Genomic DNA, 17,689 nt, shown 5'->3' with positions numbered 1-17,689 from the left:
GGATCCTGGGATCGAGTCCCGCATTGGGCTCTCTGCTCAGCGGAGAGCCTGTTTCCCTTCCTCTTTCTCTGCCTGCCTCTCTTGTGATTTCTCTCTGTCAAATAAATAAAATCTTTAAAAAATAATAAAATAAAATAAAAAGTATAAGGGAGGTATTTATAAGACTCTGAATTGCTGGAGGAATGATTCACTCTTCATGTTGGTAGAATTCTATCTTACATTCCCATTTATAATATCAAAATAATTCACCATCATTAATATTAGGATAGTAAGCCACAGAAAGCAATAGTGATTTGCCACATTATTTATTATCATTTAAGAATATTTCAATTTTGTGGGGCGCCTGGGTGGCTCGGTGGGTTAAGCCGCTGCCTTCAGCTCAGGTCATGATCTCGGGGTCCTGGGATCGAGTCCCGCATCGGGCTCTCTGCTCAGCAGGGAGCCTGCTTCCAGTCCTCTCTCTCTGCCTGCCTCTCTTGTGATTTCTCTCTGTCAAATAAATAAATCTTTAAAAAAAAAAGAATATTTCAATTTTGTAATATAACTTTTCTCATAATTTAAATGAACTGAAATACAATTTTTGAATAAGTATAAAGAAATGTCCACATAGAGTATTGCAAGTAGTATGATCAACATTTAATAAAGCTCAGGAAAAGATAGTCACCAAACATTTTTTTAGCATTTTCCAGAATCTATTACAAGGCATCCTGTTTTCTCTAGAGTTCTCCATGGCCTATTTTTGAAGACAAAACAATGGAATAGCTCTTTGTGCTAGTCTAGTATGTGTAGCAAAATTTAGAATTTTAAAAAGGAAATTTAGAAATTGAATTCAAATTATTTTCTTTCTTCTTTTTTAATTTTCTCCTTTCACACGTTTTAAAACATGTATTACTCATCTAAAATTACTATTATACTATTTAGAAACTCCAGGAACACATAAATTATGTTTCTAAAAAGACTGAATTTATTTTAAAGCATTGTGTCAAGTTTGAATTTCAGCAAACAAAGCTATATCTTCATTATATGTTGATTTTGGCAAAGAGCACAGACTTGAATATATCAAATGATATAATAAAATAATTTAAATTAAAAGGGTTTTTTCAAAGTTTTAGTATGGAATTAAAGTATAATATGTATATCTTCTGGGTAAGTAATTTAAGCCATAATGTTTCTTGTTTTCTTAGAAGTTTTCATGATTAAAATTTTAAAAATAGAACTTTTTAATCTATACTTGTGCTATTCACTGGAATAGAAGAATAGAAAATATTCTCTCTGTTTAGATTAATAAATTCATGCAATATATGCCTAAGCTGAAAAAAAAAACATATCAAATATCTAAGAAGTAGTGGCATTCATGATCACAAGTTATTTTAAAAGAGGAAATGCTAAGAGTTTTTTAGCAAAGATCCTACAAAAACCAGTCTTGGGCACTGAATGCTGTGACCTATCTTATAGTAGTTAATTAAAATTCTGAGCTCTTTGCAAAAGGATGCCATTTTAAACTTGCATGCTATCATACATTCCTAACATATATACACATGTTTCACTGGGCAAGCAACTTAGAAATATGATCACATCATAGCTGTGCAGTTAAGCAGGGAACTTGTTAATTGAATGCATCTATTTTTTGTAGGAGGTCATCTGTTCTAATCACTGAAATGTACAATGAAAGGCTACATTTAGAAGCCTAGAAAACCTGTGGTTTACTACATACAGTTTCAATTACAAAATAATAGGAATGTTATAATTACCATAAGAAATTACAATTTCTAACATATCATAAATATTACCTGCAGCTATCTTTCAATCACAAAAATATCACATCAAAAGGATACATATTTTTATTAACTAAAATTAATGAGGCAATTTGGGAACAAGAGATGGATTCTTTCTTTCACTCTGCATTTTAAATTCCTCAACATAAAGCTACAGAAATACTTAAGCTGCAATAATAATACCACAAAAAAAGGACAGGTCTTTGCTTTTTAAAGTAACTGAAGTACATAAAATGCCTTGGAAGAGAACAATACAATTCCATGACATCTAAAATTTTTATGCACACCTCCCATTATCCTCATCATAATATTCATATTTTAGTTACATATTTGTTATGATTGTTTGCATGTGAAAAACCAACTAATCTATTATCTCAACATTAAGCTGATTTCTCTTGAAGCCAAGATAATTTTAAAAGCAATAGAGACTCCTTTTTCAGGATGCTTAAGGCAGAATGTTTAAGGTTCATGCTTGCTGCTTTGCCTGAGCTTCTGCTTCCTGAAATGAAAAACAAACAAAACAGATATATTTAAATATCACAAAGTGGACATCTACGTACATTTTGGATAAATTATCCTAGCTCAAATTATTAAGAATATTCAAAAGCTGGGGTGCCTGGGTGGCTCAGTCTGTTGAGCATACGACTCTTGGCTTCTCCTCAGGTCATGGCCTCAGGGTCCTGGGATCTAGCAAGTCCTGTGGCTGGTTCTACTCTCAGTGGGAAGTCTGTTTCTTTCCCTCCACCCCCTCATGTGTGCTCTTTCTCTCTCTCTCTTGAACATAAATAGATTTTTAAAAACAAAATATATTTTTTGAGGTTATATTAGATTATATATTTCAGTGAGTTGCCTTGTTCACATAATAAAAAATAGGAATCATCTTTTCATGACAGAGGATATATATATACACATTTATTATGTATATATGTATATGTATATATATGTATATGTATATATGTATATGTATATATATCTATTATGTATACATTATATACATATATGTGTGTGTATGTATATGTGTGTATATATATATATGTGTGTGTGTGTGTGTGTGTGTGTGTGTTTGTGTATCACCCACCACTAGGCTCACCTATCAAAACAGAATATTCAAAAACAAGGGGCGCCTGGGTGGCTCAGTGGGTTAAAGCCTCTGCCTTCAGCTCAGGTCATGATCCCAGGGTCCTGGGATTGAGCCCCGTGTCGGGCTCTCTGCTCTGTGGGGAGCCTGTTTCCTCCTCTCTCTCTGCCTGCCTCTCTGCCTACTTGTGATCTCTGTCTGTCAAATAAAAGCTTTAAAAAAAAGAATATTCAAAAATAAAAACAAAAACAAAAATGGCTTCTGGAGAAGACTGCCTTGCCTAAAATTTCTTAGTAGAAAAACTATAAAGGGTGCCTGGGTGGCTCAGTTGTCTGCCTTTGGCTCAGGTCATGGTCCCATGGTCCTGGGATCCAGTCCCACATCAGTCTCCCTGCTCAATGGGGACTCTGGTTCTCTCTCTCCCTCTCCCTCTGTGTGTATGCTCTCTCTCTAGCTCTCTCTCTCAAATATATGATTTTTCACCAAAATTGACTGTTCAAAAGCATTGTCACCTAAGGTTTACAGTAAATTTTGTTCAATTAAGGTTGAAATTACTTGGAAAATATGCTATTTGTTAAAATATTGTTCCTTTTAAATTTTACAACTGTAGGCAGGAAAAGAGGTCAAGTTGTTATTCTTCTCCTCTGGGCCATGAGTATCTCTAGCATAGGAACTCTGACCTATTGATGTGCTCTGGCACCTACCATAGTACTTGACACAAAATACACTGCAGGGAAAGTTTGTGGAACTAAAGATGGGTAGGAAGAATGACTTTGGTGAAAGATACTTCAGAGTTAGATTGTAGAAATCATGTGTACTAGACAATATCATTCTAAACATGTGCCATAAGTTGAATACTTGATAGTCTCAGGTGGAGTGGGGACGGTTGAATACTCCAAAATCGGCATCTGATACTATGCCCAGAAAAAGGGGAAAAAGAAAAAAAATACACTAGATTTTTACAAAACAAAAAAGAGAGAAATGAAAGAAAGAAGGACACTAGAGAAGACACTGAAATTAATGTTTAATACATCTTTACAAAACAGATAAAAAGTACTACTGACTCACCTTCCAAGACCCTTAAAAAAAAGTGGCCCTAAGCTCTTTTAAAACGTCAAACTCAGTGTCTGGCTGTCAAAATGAATATATCTTAGACCCACATTGTATATTTTGTTTCATTTTATGAAATTAAATTCCAAGAATTTCCTCACACAGAGAATGAATTTTACACCAAGATCCATCAAAGTCCTAACTCATATAGTTGGGGAAGTAGTTATATAAAAATGTAAATATGTTCTAATGTGAAGTCCTTTTTCTTTTACACATCCAATGCCTCTGAGTAACTAGTATTTTGGAAACAGCCTAATTCCCTAAAATCACATCCTATCAATCTTTGCTGTAATTTGTCATAAATACTTTAGTTCTCAGTTATCCTTTTTAATGGAAGAAATTATTATCACAAACATCCAAAACAAAAAGACAATTCAAAGTTCTTTATGATTTATCTTTTTAATACACCATCTTTAAATTATTTAGTTTTCTTTTTTTTAAGATTTTTTTAAAATTTATTATTTGACAGAGATCACAAGTAGGCAGAGAGGCAGGCAGAGAGAGAGAGGAAGAAGCAGGCTCCCTGCAGAGCAGAAACCCTGATGCAGAGCTCAATCCCAGGACCCTGGGATCATGACCCGAGCTGAAGGCAGAGTCTTTAACCCACTGAGTCACCCAGGCACTCTTATTTAGTTTTCTAATTACATTTTATACACCATTTGTGTAATTGGGCTGAAATATTTGTTACCACACATATCTAAGTAGCCAATATTTATAGTTCATGGATTATGTAATCAACCAGAGAGATTGGAAACAGAGATATGAGGCATCCTCCTCCTCTATTCTTAATATAAACATCATTCAATAAATGCACTGATTTTGAGTCAGATAATCCTGGGTTCAAATTCCAGGTCTGCTACTCAATTATTATGTAACCTTGAACAAATTATTTAAATTATCTGAGCATCAGTTTCCTCTACTGTAAGATGCCATTGAGGACACCAAGCTCATAGGTATGATATAAGGATAAAATAAAATGTATGTAGTTACAGACTATTCCTATCTAGATTTTCCACCTTATGTTATTTTAGCCTCCATGATTTCTTCATAATTAACATTAAGGAAATGCTTAAATAAAATGAAAATAATAAACAAAGAATAACGGTGGCAATAAAATCTAACCGTCAGAAAATGGCGAAAAAAAAAAAAAAGATGTATGTGAGGTGTCTAGCTCAGTGCTTGGCCCATTGCAGACATCCATCCTTCTTTCCTGCTTTTCTCCACTCCACTTCTTGCCTAATAACTTGCACCAACACCACAGCTAAGTAATATTAATATAAAATTTCTCTTGGAGATGTAGTACAATAGGATGGGCTTAGTGGAAATAGGAATGCTTCAAATCTCACAACAGAGGCAGATTCCATTGCTCCTCCCTAAAGCAGGGTGGTTCAACCAAAGCTAATGAGAACATTTCTCTAACCAGCATTCTCTACTCCGTCAACATACTAGTGAATAAGAGTTAATGACTTTTCTCTCAACATGACATCACCAAATTTTTATATTTTAGTATAAATACAATATTTTCTTTCATATCTTAAAATAATCACCTCCACTATAAAGAAATGCTAGGGCTAAGGAATGAACTTTTGTATTAATAAAAAAGAGTGATTTGTAAATATCAATATACACTGGTTTAAATGCATCCAATATAAAAAATAATATAAAAACTGTCTTCCACAGGAGGATTTATTTTATGGAAGTATATTGGTCATAAGGTACTTTTAAATATCAAGTTCTCCACTGCATTGATTTTGAATAGTTCTTAAATATAAAGACAATGTATGTTTATTATTTGGAAAGTGAAGAAAGGAGAAAAATAGTCACATTTAGCTATGGTTAAGTTCAGTCTCCTAACATAATTAGAATATAAATTATACAGTAAAAACAGCTATGTACTGCATTATAGTGTATCTTTATACAATTCCCTTTTTTATGTATTACTTATTTTTATTAGCATATAATGTATTATTTGCCCCAGGGGTACAGGTCTGTGAATCGTCAGGCTTACACACTTCATAGCACTCATTATATCACATATCCTCCCCAATATCCATAACCCAACCACCCTCTCCATACCCCTCCACCCCCCAGCAACCCTCAGTTTGTTTTGTGAGATTAAGAGTCTCTTATGGTTTGTCTCCCTCCCGATCCCATCTTGTTTCATTTTTTCCTTCCCTACCCCCCAAACTCCTCACTCTGCCTCTCAAATTCCTCTTATCAGGGAGATCATATAATAGTTGACTTTCTCTGATTGACTTATTTCGCTCAGCTCTAGTACCATCCATGTTGTTGCAAATGGCATGATTTCACTTCTTTTGATGGCTGCATAATATTCCACTGTATATATATACCACATCTTCTTTACCCATTCATCTGTTAATGGGCATCTAGGTTCTTTCCATAGTTTGGCTATTGTGGACATTGCTGCTATAAACATCAGGTGTACGTGCCCCTTCAGATCACTACCTTTGTATCTTTAGGGTAAATATCCAGTAGTGCAATTGCTGAGTCATAGGGTAACTCTATTTTCAACTTTTTATAAACTAATTTTTTAATTATTTATTTCTTTAAATATTTTTAAAAGATTTTATTACTTATTTGACAGAGAGAGAGAGAGAGAAAGCGAGCGCACAAGCAGGGAGAGCTGCAGGCAGAGGGACAGGGAGAAGCAGGATCTCTGCTGAGCAAGGAGCCCAATGTGGGGCTTGATCCCAGGACCCTGAGATCATGACTTGAGCTGAAGGCAGTTGCTTAACTGACTGAGCCACCCAGGCATGCCTACAAACACATTTTTTACTGAAAGCACTAGTTCATTCAGTAAATAAACTGTTTTTGTTGACCCTGTATTTGGATGTTTAACTTTGTTTTCAAAGTTTCAAGATTACATAATAGGTTGGCCTATCTCTAATATCTAATTTCTCCCATTTTTTTACAATTCATACAACTACCAATTTTCTTAAGACATAGATCAAATCACATTCTCTATTTAATATGCCCTATTCTGGAGACACACTGCACTACACTCTGCTCCCTGAACATACCATCATGTGAAGCTGCATCCCAGTGCAGTGGCTCCTATTGCTGCCTCTGTGAAAGACATCTTTGTGTCATTTCAGTATTTTTGAATCCTAACAGCTCAACTGTCATTTCCTTTGTGAAACTTTCCCCAAATTCCTTAGTAATAATGTATTATTATTTCCTCTGGTCACCTACACTTTTTTCAGTATATACAGAATTTACCATAATATGTGTTGGATTATAATTATAATTATATAATTATATAATTATATAAATTATATAATTAATAATAATTATTAAAATAATTATAATTATTTTTTGTTGTAGAATTATTGTATGCTTTTTCTTCACTAGGTTAAATACACTTTGAAGGTAGTGACTATGCTTCATTCTCTGTATTGGTTCCACCATTAATGTCAAGTTAGTGCTTGGCAGTCAATACTTGCTGAATGAATAAGTAAATGAATTACTCATAATTTTAATTGAAGGAGAGGGAGTAATGAGTCACAGAAAATAGATGATCTCTCCTTTCATACTTCCTATTATCTGCACTGAAATCAATGATTTAAATTGGATTTTCCTAACTTGATTAAACAAAAATACTTTACCTAACATTTCTTACAACTCAAATTATACAAAGCCTAAAATAAGACATTTTATCCATGGGAAAAGAAATTTCAGCAAGGAAACAGAAATTCACAGTGACTCAGAAAACAATGCTAGTAAATGTTCTCTGCTGAAAACATGAGCAATAACAGACTCTCAAAATTGAAGGAGTTGGAGTTCAAAGAATCTGTTTAACATAAAATTAGTTGCTAAGAACAAAACATAAAGTGATAGAACAGGTACATACATTCTGGTTAAGTCAGCCTGTATAGAAAAGAACTATGGTGAAAGGCAAAGAAATATTTAATGCCCATAGCTTTAAGACATTTCATTAAATAGGCAATCAAATTTTTGTATTCTTTTCTATATATGGTCTCCCCTGGAAACATTACCACTTGAAAAATTAATTTGTTGTTGGCAGGGAGAAAGCCCCAAATTTAGCCAGCAATTTAGTGACCAATTTTGAAACTCAAATGCTTTTAGTTAAGGCTTTTGCTTTCACACAAAGAAATAGATGCTGCCAAGAAGATTACTATGAACTAAGATCAGTTCTGCTGATGTAAAACCATGCATGACAGCTGAAATAATGGAGTCTTTAAAATTGGTAGTCAATTATGAATGGGTCAATGATAAATTTGCTGCTTTGGATAACCCAATGAGGAAATCACTCCACCTACCTCCTACTCATATACTTTACATATTTGATTATGCACATCTGTTTGCCATACCTGGGATTAAGTGCATGAAGAGAAGGAATATCTCCTTTCAGCCATGTTACACTGCCTCTAGCTTAACCTGAATACTTCATAAAGGTAGAACTCTCACTGACTAAAAAAACCCAGCAGCAATAAAATGGCTAATAAAGCAGGAAAAAAAATAATCATACCTTTGAACCAGGTGGGGCTGTCAATCCTAAAAAGGCATACACTGCATTATTTTCTCTGGCTTCAAAGAAGTCATCATAGTCCTTAATGAAAAGAAGGCAAGAAGAATTAGCAATGTACAACCAACAAAGGAAATAAAAGAATAAACTTATTCAAAATGAACTCATTGGTCAACCTTTTGGGTGGGGCATACAGACTACCTAACTTCCAAAATGCTAGAATTTTAGAAACAGAAGTGAAGACGCAAGGCATATTAGATCCTATTTAATGCGGGTTAGAATATGTGCAGTTCTGCAGGGCAGAAACTGCAAAATGACTTATTCCATATCATATAGCATTCAAATCTCTCTGAGGCCAAGTAGCTTTTTCCACAGCCCAAAGCAACCACAATTTGCCGGTAAGAGGTCGGTTATTTTTGGTAGGGAGCTGTTGTTCCTGTTTTGCATTATTTCCCCTTCATTATTGATTAAGGTAGAGATATCCTCAGAACCTACAGTATACCAGATATTAGCTAGGCCATGAGAGTAATAAACCTATGCTGTCTTCGGAGGAAAGGAATGAGATTTTCATGAAATATGACCAGAAGAGCAAATAAACCAGTAAGATGTTTCAATTCAGGGATTCAAGAAAAAACCCACATGACTGAATTTGGTTGGGCTTCCCACTGTCATCCTCTAAGTCACCAAGCATGCTTCAGAAGTAACACATAGAATTGTCTAAATTTAACTATAACATGTAATCAATAGCAAATCTACTTATAAAACACAGCCATTACCTATAGCTGGCCTTACTTTATTTAATTTAAAACACATAGAATCAAGTTTGACATTTTGGCTAATTTATTGAAAGTAAAAAGCACTCATAATTTGCTGGTTTCTCTAGAGATTCCCTCACCAATAAATCGTCAGTTACAGGGTTAAGTCCTGGCACTTGGAGGATCTGGAGATACAAAGTTTAAATATATGCAGGATTTCTGGTACTTGGAGGATTTCTTAAGCCATTGATGACCCTAAATTGGAACCTCACCCCGAGAAACATAAGTTTCTCTCTTATTTAGGGATTATTTTAACAAAGTCAGAATTATTCAGAGCCACTTGAATCTCCCCAAGGATTGATTCAAAGCATCTTACTGTGTCCCCTCCATGTTGGCAAAGGAATAAACCCTAAAGAGCAGACATTTAAGAACAGCCTCCTATGAGCTTACTCTTCAAAAAATGAAACTAATTGGATCTTGATAATAATTTCATACTGAGACACATGAGACTTATAAACTACTCAAAGTAAACAGACAATATACATCATTTCTAGACTCAACCACTTGATGGTAACCTCAAAATGCTAGTTGTAAGAGTTCAACATTCACAGAAGAGGTATTTCTTACTGCTTGTTCAAAGTAAGAATAACTCATGCCAGTCTTTAAATTCATGTGAAAGAAAGTAGGTTTCAACTATACTGAAATCTGATCATAAAGTGCTACTCTAGTTGTCTGTTTCAAGTGTTTTGGGATCAATGTGTATTATCATTTTTTGGTTCTGGACTTAGGTTTGTAACTCTGAGAGAAAAGAATATGATCCATTTCTCAATTAAGCCAGATTAATTAATTTATTCTGCAAATATGCACTTATAACCTACTACATTCTAATCATTTTTGGTGCTAAGAATACAAGATAAACAAAACATTAAGATCTTCATATCTATACAAGGCTCAATCCTAGGGAATGTAAATTTAAAATATTTACAAGGAGTATACAAAACCAATTGTGACATAGTCTGCTTCTTCTGTAGGAATTCACTTGAAAAAATAAAAGATATTTTGTTTACACCTCTGAGATTTCAATAAGATTAATACATAATGTATTCTACCATATATTGGTATCATATAAGTTACTAATCATGAAAAAATGCTCCAGTTCTTCATATACATATCAGAAGCTTTTTCAGAACCAAGATTATCCTTACAAATGTTGTACCTACTATAACAGAGCTTCATCTACATAGTAGATTGGTTATTTCCAGTCTAGAAATAAGAACCTAAGCCATAGTTCAGTGGTAGGATGTAATCCTCCACCCTCCACCCTGGGACATCTGGCAAAGTCTGGAGATACTTTTGGTTTTTCACAACTGTGAGGGTGTTACTGGTGCTCATAAATGTAAGCTGGGATGCTGCTAAATGTCCTACAATGCACAGGGCAGCCCCCAACAACAAGAATTATCCAACCCAATATGTCAGTTGTGCCAAGGTTGAGAGACCTTGAGATGTTTTAAACACGGGAATTTGATATGAAGAATTTATTTACAAAGGAACTGATGAAAGGCAAATAGGAAATAGCAAGGCAACCACCAAGATTAGCAACAGCAAGAAGGTGTTATCACAGTTATAGGGCTAAAGGAAGAAGTGCAGAAGATGATATTACAGAAACCAGGAGCTGGGATACCTAGTACCACAAAGGAGACACAGCCACTGCCATGGCCACCTCCAGAAGCGGGAAGGAAGTGAATACCTTGGCTTTTCCTCTCTTCGGTCCTCCATTCTTCCAACCAATTCTCCTGTTAATTGGCCAAGCCTAATAGGTAGCCAGTCAGCAATAGAGACTGGGAAATATAATTTACTGAGATCAGTAATCTCCCACACCATAATACAGAATGTAGGAAGAAAAGAATGAAAATGAGATCTTTGTATAAATAGGAAAATGACATATACAGTAGTTTAACAGAAAAAGTAAGAGCTTGAGAATAAAACAGATTTAGCTAGTCAGTTAACCTTCTTCTAGACCTCAGTTTTTTCATCCATAATACAGGAATAACAACACCTACCTCATGGGATTAGTATGGGAACTAACTAATAAAATACACATAAAGTATGTAGTATAATAACTGACATATCATATGCTTTCTATGAATGGTTATTATATACCCTTCTCTCTAAGAGTCTGTATAGGGAAAAATCTTAATTTTTATTTTTACTAAACTCTTATCTTAGTGCTTGATACACAGCAGGCATTAGATAAAAATTGGATTCTTCTTCCATTAACAAATATTTATTTGGTTGAGTCTCATCTCCTGCCCTTTCCTTTCCAGCTCCCTATTTCTCAGGGATACCTGATTTGTATAACACACTCCATTTCCTTACAGTGTGGTTTCTGAAGGAGAAATAAACCTGATCAATGGGGTTTCTGAAATGTTACCCTTATAACCTAAAATGTGTTTGTTTTTAAAGCCAAATGAATTAAAATTTCTACTTCAAAAAAAGTTAAGAAAATATATGCTGACTTATATTGGGCTGGATGGCCTCTGAGGCCTCTTCCAGCTTGTGGGATACAGCATTTACAGAAATTTCAATTACAGAGGCATTGAGGTTTCACTATCTAAATGAATAGCCTAATTGCCTTTTTCTTATCTTCAGAGTACATCATTACACATTGGTACTGTTAGTAACAACAGATGAAAACTTCAGGACCCTCCTTGGAAATAAAAAAATTCAATTCACAGAGAAAATATTTTGTGTCAATAAAATTCTCATTTTTCCCATGCTCCCTCCCCTTAATTTTCAGAATTGGCACACAAAAAAAGATCCCCACCAAAAAGTATCCTCTTACTTCCATGGAAACCTATAAACTAGAATATTTGGATTGCTGACTCTAATACATTTATTCTCCAGTCATGTTAATTCTGAGGACATAGCAATGCAAACAGTTCTTTACTGGAAATTCCTGTAAGCCTTACAAATGCTTTCTGTATTGACTCACCACATAGCTATGGATTCATAACCACACTCCAATTGTTTGAGGTGTGTGTGATTTTTCCAAACCTCACTTTCAACCAGCTCCGTAAGAGAAAAAAAAAAATTGTACTTGCCATGGAACCCAGAAAGGCCATAAGCTGTTAAAAATAAAGTGTTAAATATTAAATATACAGTGACAGAAGATTAAAGGAAACTACTCTATGGCTTAAATAAAGACTAAACATGGCATACTTGAAAGCACCAGTCACAAAGCAAAAGCACATTTTTGTTTTCCTTGTTTCTCAATGAGTTTACCTAACATAGCATTTTCTAAAACTTCATTAATAATACCAAAATAAAAGTATTACTGGCTTCAAGTAGGAAGTAAGATATTACTCTTTTAAATTATTTTTAATCCAAATAAGCAGCTGATTTCTCAGAACCTTCTTCATGGACATAGCAGAGATAACACGATTGCTCTAGATAGAAATAAGATGAAGTGGAAAGGCAGGTTGCCTGGCTGGCTTGGTTGATAAAGCATGCAACTTTTGATCTTGGGGTTATGAATTCAATCCACAGGTTGGTTGTAGACATTACTTTAAAATAAAATCATAAAAAAAGAAACGGAAAGGTAACTATATATTCAAGGTCGTATTTATGCATTTACAGGACATTTTGGGGGGAATGACTCATCCATTTGCTTCCTAGTAGAAATACCCCAGCTGCCTAGGATGGATGAAGAGATGAACAGGAGAAATGGCTCTATGCAAATTTGGGGGTGGGGTGAAAAGGATAGGATGGATTTGAGGTGATCCGTTTGATAAAACAAGAGTTTAAATTGATTTCTTACCCCACGGTACTGGCTTTCATTGAAAATCTGAGGTGGCAGAGGGTATCCTGTGGCTGGTCGATTGTTTTCAGGTACATTTTCTCTCATCCACTTCCGATTCTCTTCATTGGCTGCAATGTCTTTTTCTTCAAATCCTATTTTGTTAGCTTCTAAAAAACCAAGCACATCTTGCTGTTTCTTCTTAATCTAGAACCCAAAGGACAAAGAAACTATGTTGAATATACAGATTTTATTTATCAAATTTTTTTATTATGTTATCATCCATGTCCTTGCAAGTGTCAAGGAGGATTTTTGCTTTTTTATAGCTGAATAATGTTCATTTATTTATAGAATCACACTTTTATCCATTTATCTAACAGTGCACACGTGGGCTGCTTTCATAATTTGGCTATTGTATATAATGGTATAATAAACATGGGGGCGTATGCATCCTTTTGAATTAGTGTTTTTGTATTTTTGAAGTAAATACTCAGTAGTGCAATTACTAGATCATAAGGTAGTTCTATTTATAAAATTTTGAGGAAACTCCACAGTTTTCTGCAGTAGGTGCACATATTTGCATTCCTACCAATGCTACGAGAGAGTTTCCTTTTCTCCACATCCTTACCAACACTCGTTTCTTGTGTTTTTCATTTTAGACAACCTGATAGGCATGAAATGATATCTCAATGTGGTTTTAAATTGCATTTCTCAGAGTTCCTGAGTGACTCAGTCAGTTAAAACTTTTGTCTTTAGCTCTGGTCATGATCTCAGGGTCCAGGATCAAGCCCATCTGGCTCCCTGCATAGCAGGGAGTCTGCTTCTCCTTCTCCCTCTACCCCTTCCCCCTACTCATACACTCTTCTCTCTCTTTCAGTGTTGCTCTCTCTCTCTCTCAAATAAATAAAATCTTTTAGAAAAATAAAATAAATTGCATTTTTCTGATGATAAGTAATGTGGAGCATTTTTTCACGTGTCTATTGGCCATCTATATATCTTTTATTTTCTTTTACTTCAATTTTTAATTGACCTCTAGTTAGTTAACATATAGTGTAATATTGGTTTCAGGAATACAATTCATTGATTCATCACTTAACATATAACACCCAGCGCTTATTATAACAAGCGCTATCCTTAATACCCATCATCCATTTAGCCCATACCCTACTCAGCTCCCTTCACCAACACTCAGTTTGTTCTCTGTCCTTTAGAGTCTTTTATGGTTTGCTTCCCCCTCTTTTTTCCCCCTTCCCATATAGCCATCTATTTTGTTTCCTAAGTTTCACATATGAGTGAAATCATAATTGTCTTTTTCTAACTAACTTATTTTCTTAACATGGTACTAGATTGATCCAGGTGAATCATTACAAATGGCAGGATCTCATTCCTTTTGATGGCTGAGTAATATTCCATTACACACACACACACACACACACACACACACACACACACGCACACACACACATCCCACATCTTCCTTATCCATTCATCAGTTAATGGACAATAGGGCTTTTTCCATATTTCAGCTATTATTGATAATGCTGATATAAACATCAGGTGCATGTACCCCTTGAAATCTGTATTTTTGTATCCTTTGGGTAAACACCTAGTAGTACAATTTGCTGGATCATAGGGTACTTCTATTTTTAACTTTTTGAGAAACCTCCATAAAGTTTACAAAATAGCTGAACCAGTTTGCATTCCACCAGGAGTGAAAGAGGGTCCCCCTTTCTCTGCATCCTCGCTAAAATATGTTGTTTCCTAGGTTGTTTATTTCAGTCATTCTGACACGTGTGAGGTGGTATCTTATTGTGGTTTTGATTTATATTTCCCTGATGATGAGTGATGTTGAGCATCATTTCATGTTCAACATACCATCTGGATGTTTTCATTGGAAAAATGACTATTCATGTTTTCTGCCCATTTTTAAAATAGATGATTTGTTTTTTGGATGTTGAACTTACTAAGTTCTTTATAGGTTTTTGGATACTAACCCTTTATCAGATATGTCACTTGCACATATCTTCTCCCATTTGGTAAGCTGCTTTTAGTTTTGTTGATTGTCTCCTTCACCATGTAGAAGCTTTTTATTTTGATGAAGTCCCAAGAGTTAATTTTTGCTTTTGTTTCCCTTGCCTCCAGTAACATGTCTAGTAAGAAGTAGCTATGGCCAATGTCAAAGAGGGTACTGCTTGTGTTCTCCTCTAGGATTTTGATGGCTTCCTATCTCTCATTTAGGTCTACCACTTTTTTTCTTTCAATATTCTATTTAAATTTGATTTAGTTCAGGGGCACCTGGGTGGTACAGTTGATTAAGCATTTGACTCTTGGTTTTGGCTCAGGTCATGACCTCAGGGTCATGAGATCAAGCCCTACATCAGGCTCCACACTCAGCACGGAGTTGGTTTAAGACTCTCTCTCTCCCTTTGTCCCTCCCCACTGCGCATTCTCTCTCTCTCACTCTCTCTCTCAGCAAAATCAATAAATACTTTAAAAAAATGGATACAAGTTAGTTCACATATAGTGTAGTACTAATTTCAGTAGAATTTAATGATTGATTAGTTGCATATAACATCCAGTGCTCATTACTTCAAGTGCCATACTTAATGTCCCTTATCCAATTACCCCACCCCCTACCTATTTCCTCTCCTGCAACCCTGTTTGTTCCACATATTTAAGGGTATCTTATGCTTTGCCTCCCCACCGTTATCTTATTTTCTTTTCCTTCCTTCTCCCTATATTTATCTGTTTTGTTTCTTAAATTCCACATATGAGTGAAATCATACAGTATTTGTCTCTCTGACTGACTTATTTCACTTAGCATAATAAACTCTAGTTCCATCCATGCTGTTGCAAATGGCAAGATTCCATTCTTTTTGATGGCAGAATAATATTCCTGTGTGTGTGTGTGTGTGTGTGTGTGTGTGTGTGTGTGTGTGTGTGCGTGTGTGTGTGTGTGTGTGTGTATCAGTTCTTTATGCATTGATCAGTTGATGGATATCTCGGCATTTTCCATGTTCTTGGCTATTGTAGATAGTGCTGCTATAAAGATTGGGTTGCATATGCCTCTTTGAATTTTTGTATCCTTTGGATAAATACATAGTAGTGCAATTGCTGGGTCATAGGGTAAGTTTTTTTTTTCTTTTTTTTTTTTTTTTACTTTTTAGGGAACTGTTTCACAGAGTGCCTGCCCCAGTTTGCCTTCCCACCAACAGTGTAAGACGGTTCTCCTTTCTCCACATACTTGCCAACATCTGTTTTTTCCTGAGTTGTTAATTTTAGCCATTCTGACTAGTATGAGACAGTATCTCACTGTGGTTTTGATTTGTATTTCTCTGATGATGAGAGCGATCTTAAGCATTTTTTCATGTCTGTTAGCCATTTGTATTTCTTCTTTGGAGAAATATCTGTTCATGTCTTCAGTGCAGTTATTAACTGATTTGCTTTTTTAATTTTGGGGGTGTTGAATTTGTTAAGTTCTTTATAGATACTACCCCCTGATCTAATATATTGTTTGCAAATATCTTCTCCCATTCCATGGGTTGTCTTTTAGTTTTGTTTTGTTTTGTTTCTTTTTTTGATTGTTTCTTTTCATGTGCAGAAGTTTTTCCATTTTAATATATTTTTGTGTCTGGTGCAAGAAAGTGGTACAGTTTCATTCTTCTGTATGTTACTGTCCAGTTTTTCCAACACCATTTGTTGAAGAGACTGTCTTCTTTCCATTGGGTATTCTTTTCTGCTCTGTAGAAGATTAGTTGACCATATAGTTGTGGATCCATTTCTTGGTTTTCTACAGTATTCCATTGGTCTATGTGCCTGTTTTTGTGCTAGTGCCATAATGCCATGAAGACTACAACTTTGTAATATAGCTTATTCAGAATAATGGTTCCTCCAGGTTTGCTTTGCTTTTCCAGGATTGCTTTGACTATTTGGCGTCTTTTGTGGTTCCATACAAAAATTAGGATAATTTTTTTAGCTCTGTGAGAAATGCTCTTGGTACTCTGATAGGGATAGCATTAAATGTGTAGATTGATTTGGCTAAAGTAAACATTTTAACAATATTCTCCCAACCCATGAGCATGGAATTATTTTCCATTTCTCTGTGTCTTTTTCAATTTCTTTCATAAGTGTTCTATAGTTTTAAGATTACACATCTTTTATCTATTTGGTTAGGTTTATTCCTAGGTATCTTATTGTTTTTGACCCAATTATAAATGGGATCAATTTATTTTTCTGCTGCTTTGTTGTTGGTGTATAGATGACAACAGAGCTCTGTACATTGATTTTTTTTTTTTAATGTGTAACATTACACAATTCCTATATCATTTCTAGAAAGTATTTGGTAGAACTGTTTGGGTTTTCTATAGAGTGTATCATGTCTTCTGCAAAGACTCAAAGTTTGGCTTCATTCTTGCTGATTTGGATGCCTTGTATTTCTTTTTATTTTCTCATTGCTGAAGCTAAGACTTCTAGTACTAAGTTGAATAGTAATGGTGAGAGTAGACATCTCTGTCTTGTTTCTGACAATAGAGAAAAACCTCTCAGTTTTCCCCCATTGGGGATGATATTAGCTGTGGCTCTTTTGCATATGGCCTTTATGATGTTGAGTTATGTTCCATCTATAACTGCTCTTTTGAGGGTTTTTATCAAGAATGGATGCTGTATGTG

The 17,689-nt window shown here is 34.9% G+C and overlaps 1 protein-coding gene across 2 annotated transcripts in view; it reads right to left on the bottom strand.

The window, feature by feature from the left end:
* Nucleotides 1–612: 612 nt before the first annotated feature.
* The window catches only part of SH3BGRL (SH3 domain binding glutamate rich protein like), a 117,318-nt gene continuing 100,241 nt past the window's right edge, over nt 613–17,689 (bottom strand). For both annotated transcript variants that reach the window (XM_045994467.1, XM_045994469.1), the window contains 3 exons: nt 13,043–13,228; nt 8,474–8,554; nt 613–2,274 (listed from right to left, as the gene is read on the bottom strand). In XM_045994467.1, coding sequence (XP_045850423.1) covers nt 2,242–2,274; nt 8,474–8,554; nt 13,043–13,228 — 300 coding nt within the window. In that variant the 3' untranslated portion in view covers nt 613–2,241. The remainder of the gene's footprint in view (nt 2,275–8,473; nt 8,555–13,042; nt 13,229–17,689) is intronic.

Source organism: Meles meles, chromosome X (genome assembly GCF_922984935.1).
Source record: "Meles meles chromosome X, mMelMel3.1 paternal haplotype, whole genome shotgun sequence".
NCBI classification, from domain to species: domain Eukaryota; kingdom Metazoa; phylum Chordata; class Mammalia; order Carnivora; family Mustelidae; genus Meles; species Meles meles.
The sequence above is the reverse complement of the archived record's forward strand: the minus strand, read 5'-3'. Positions and strand labels throughout refer to the sequence as shown.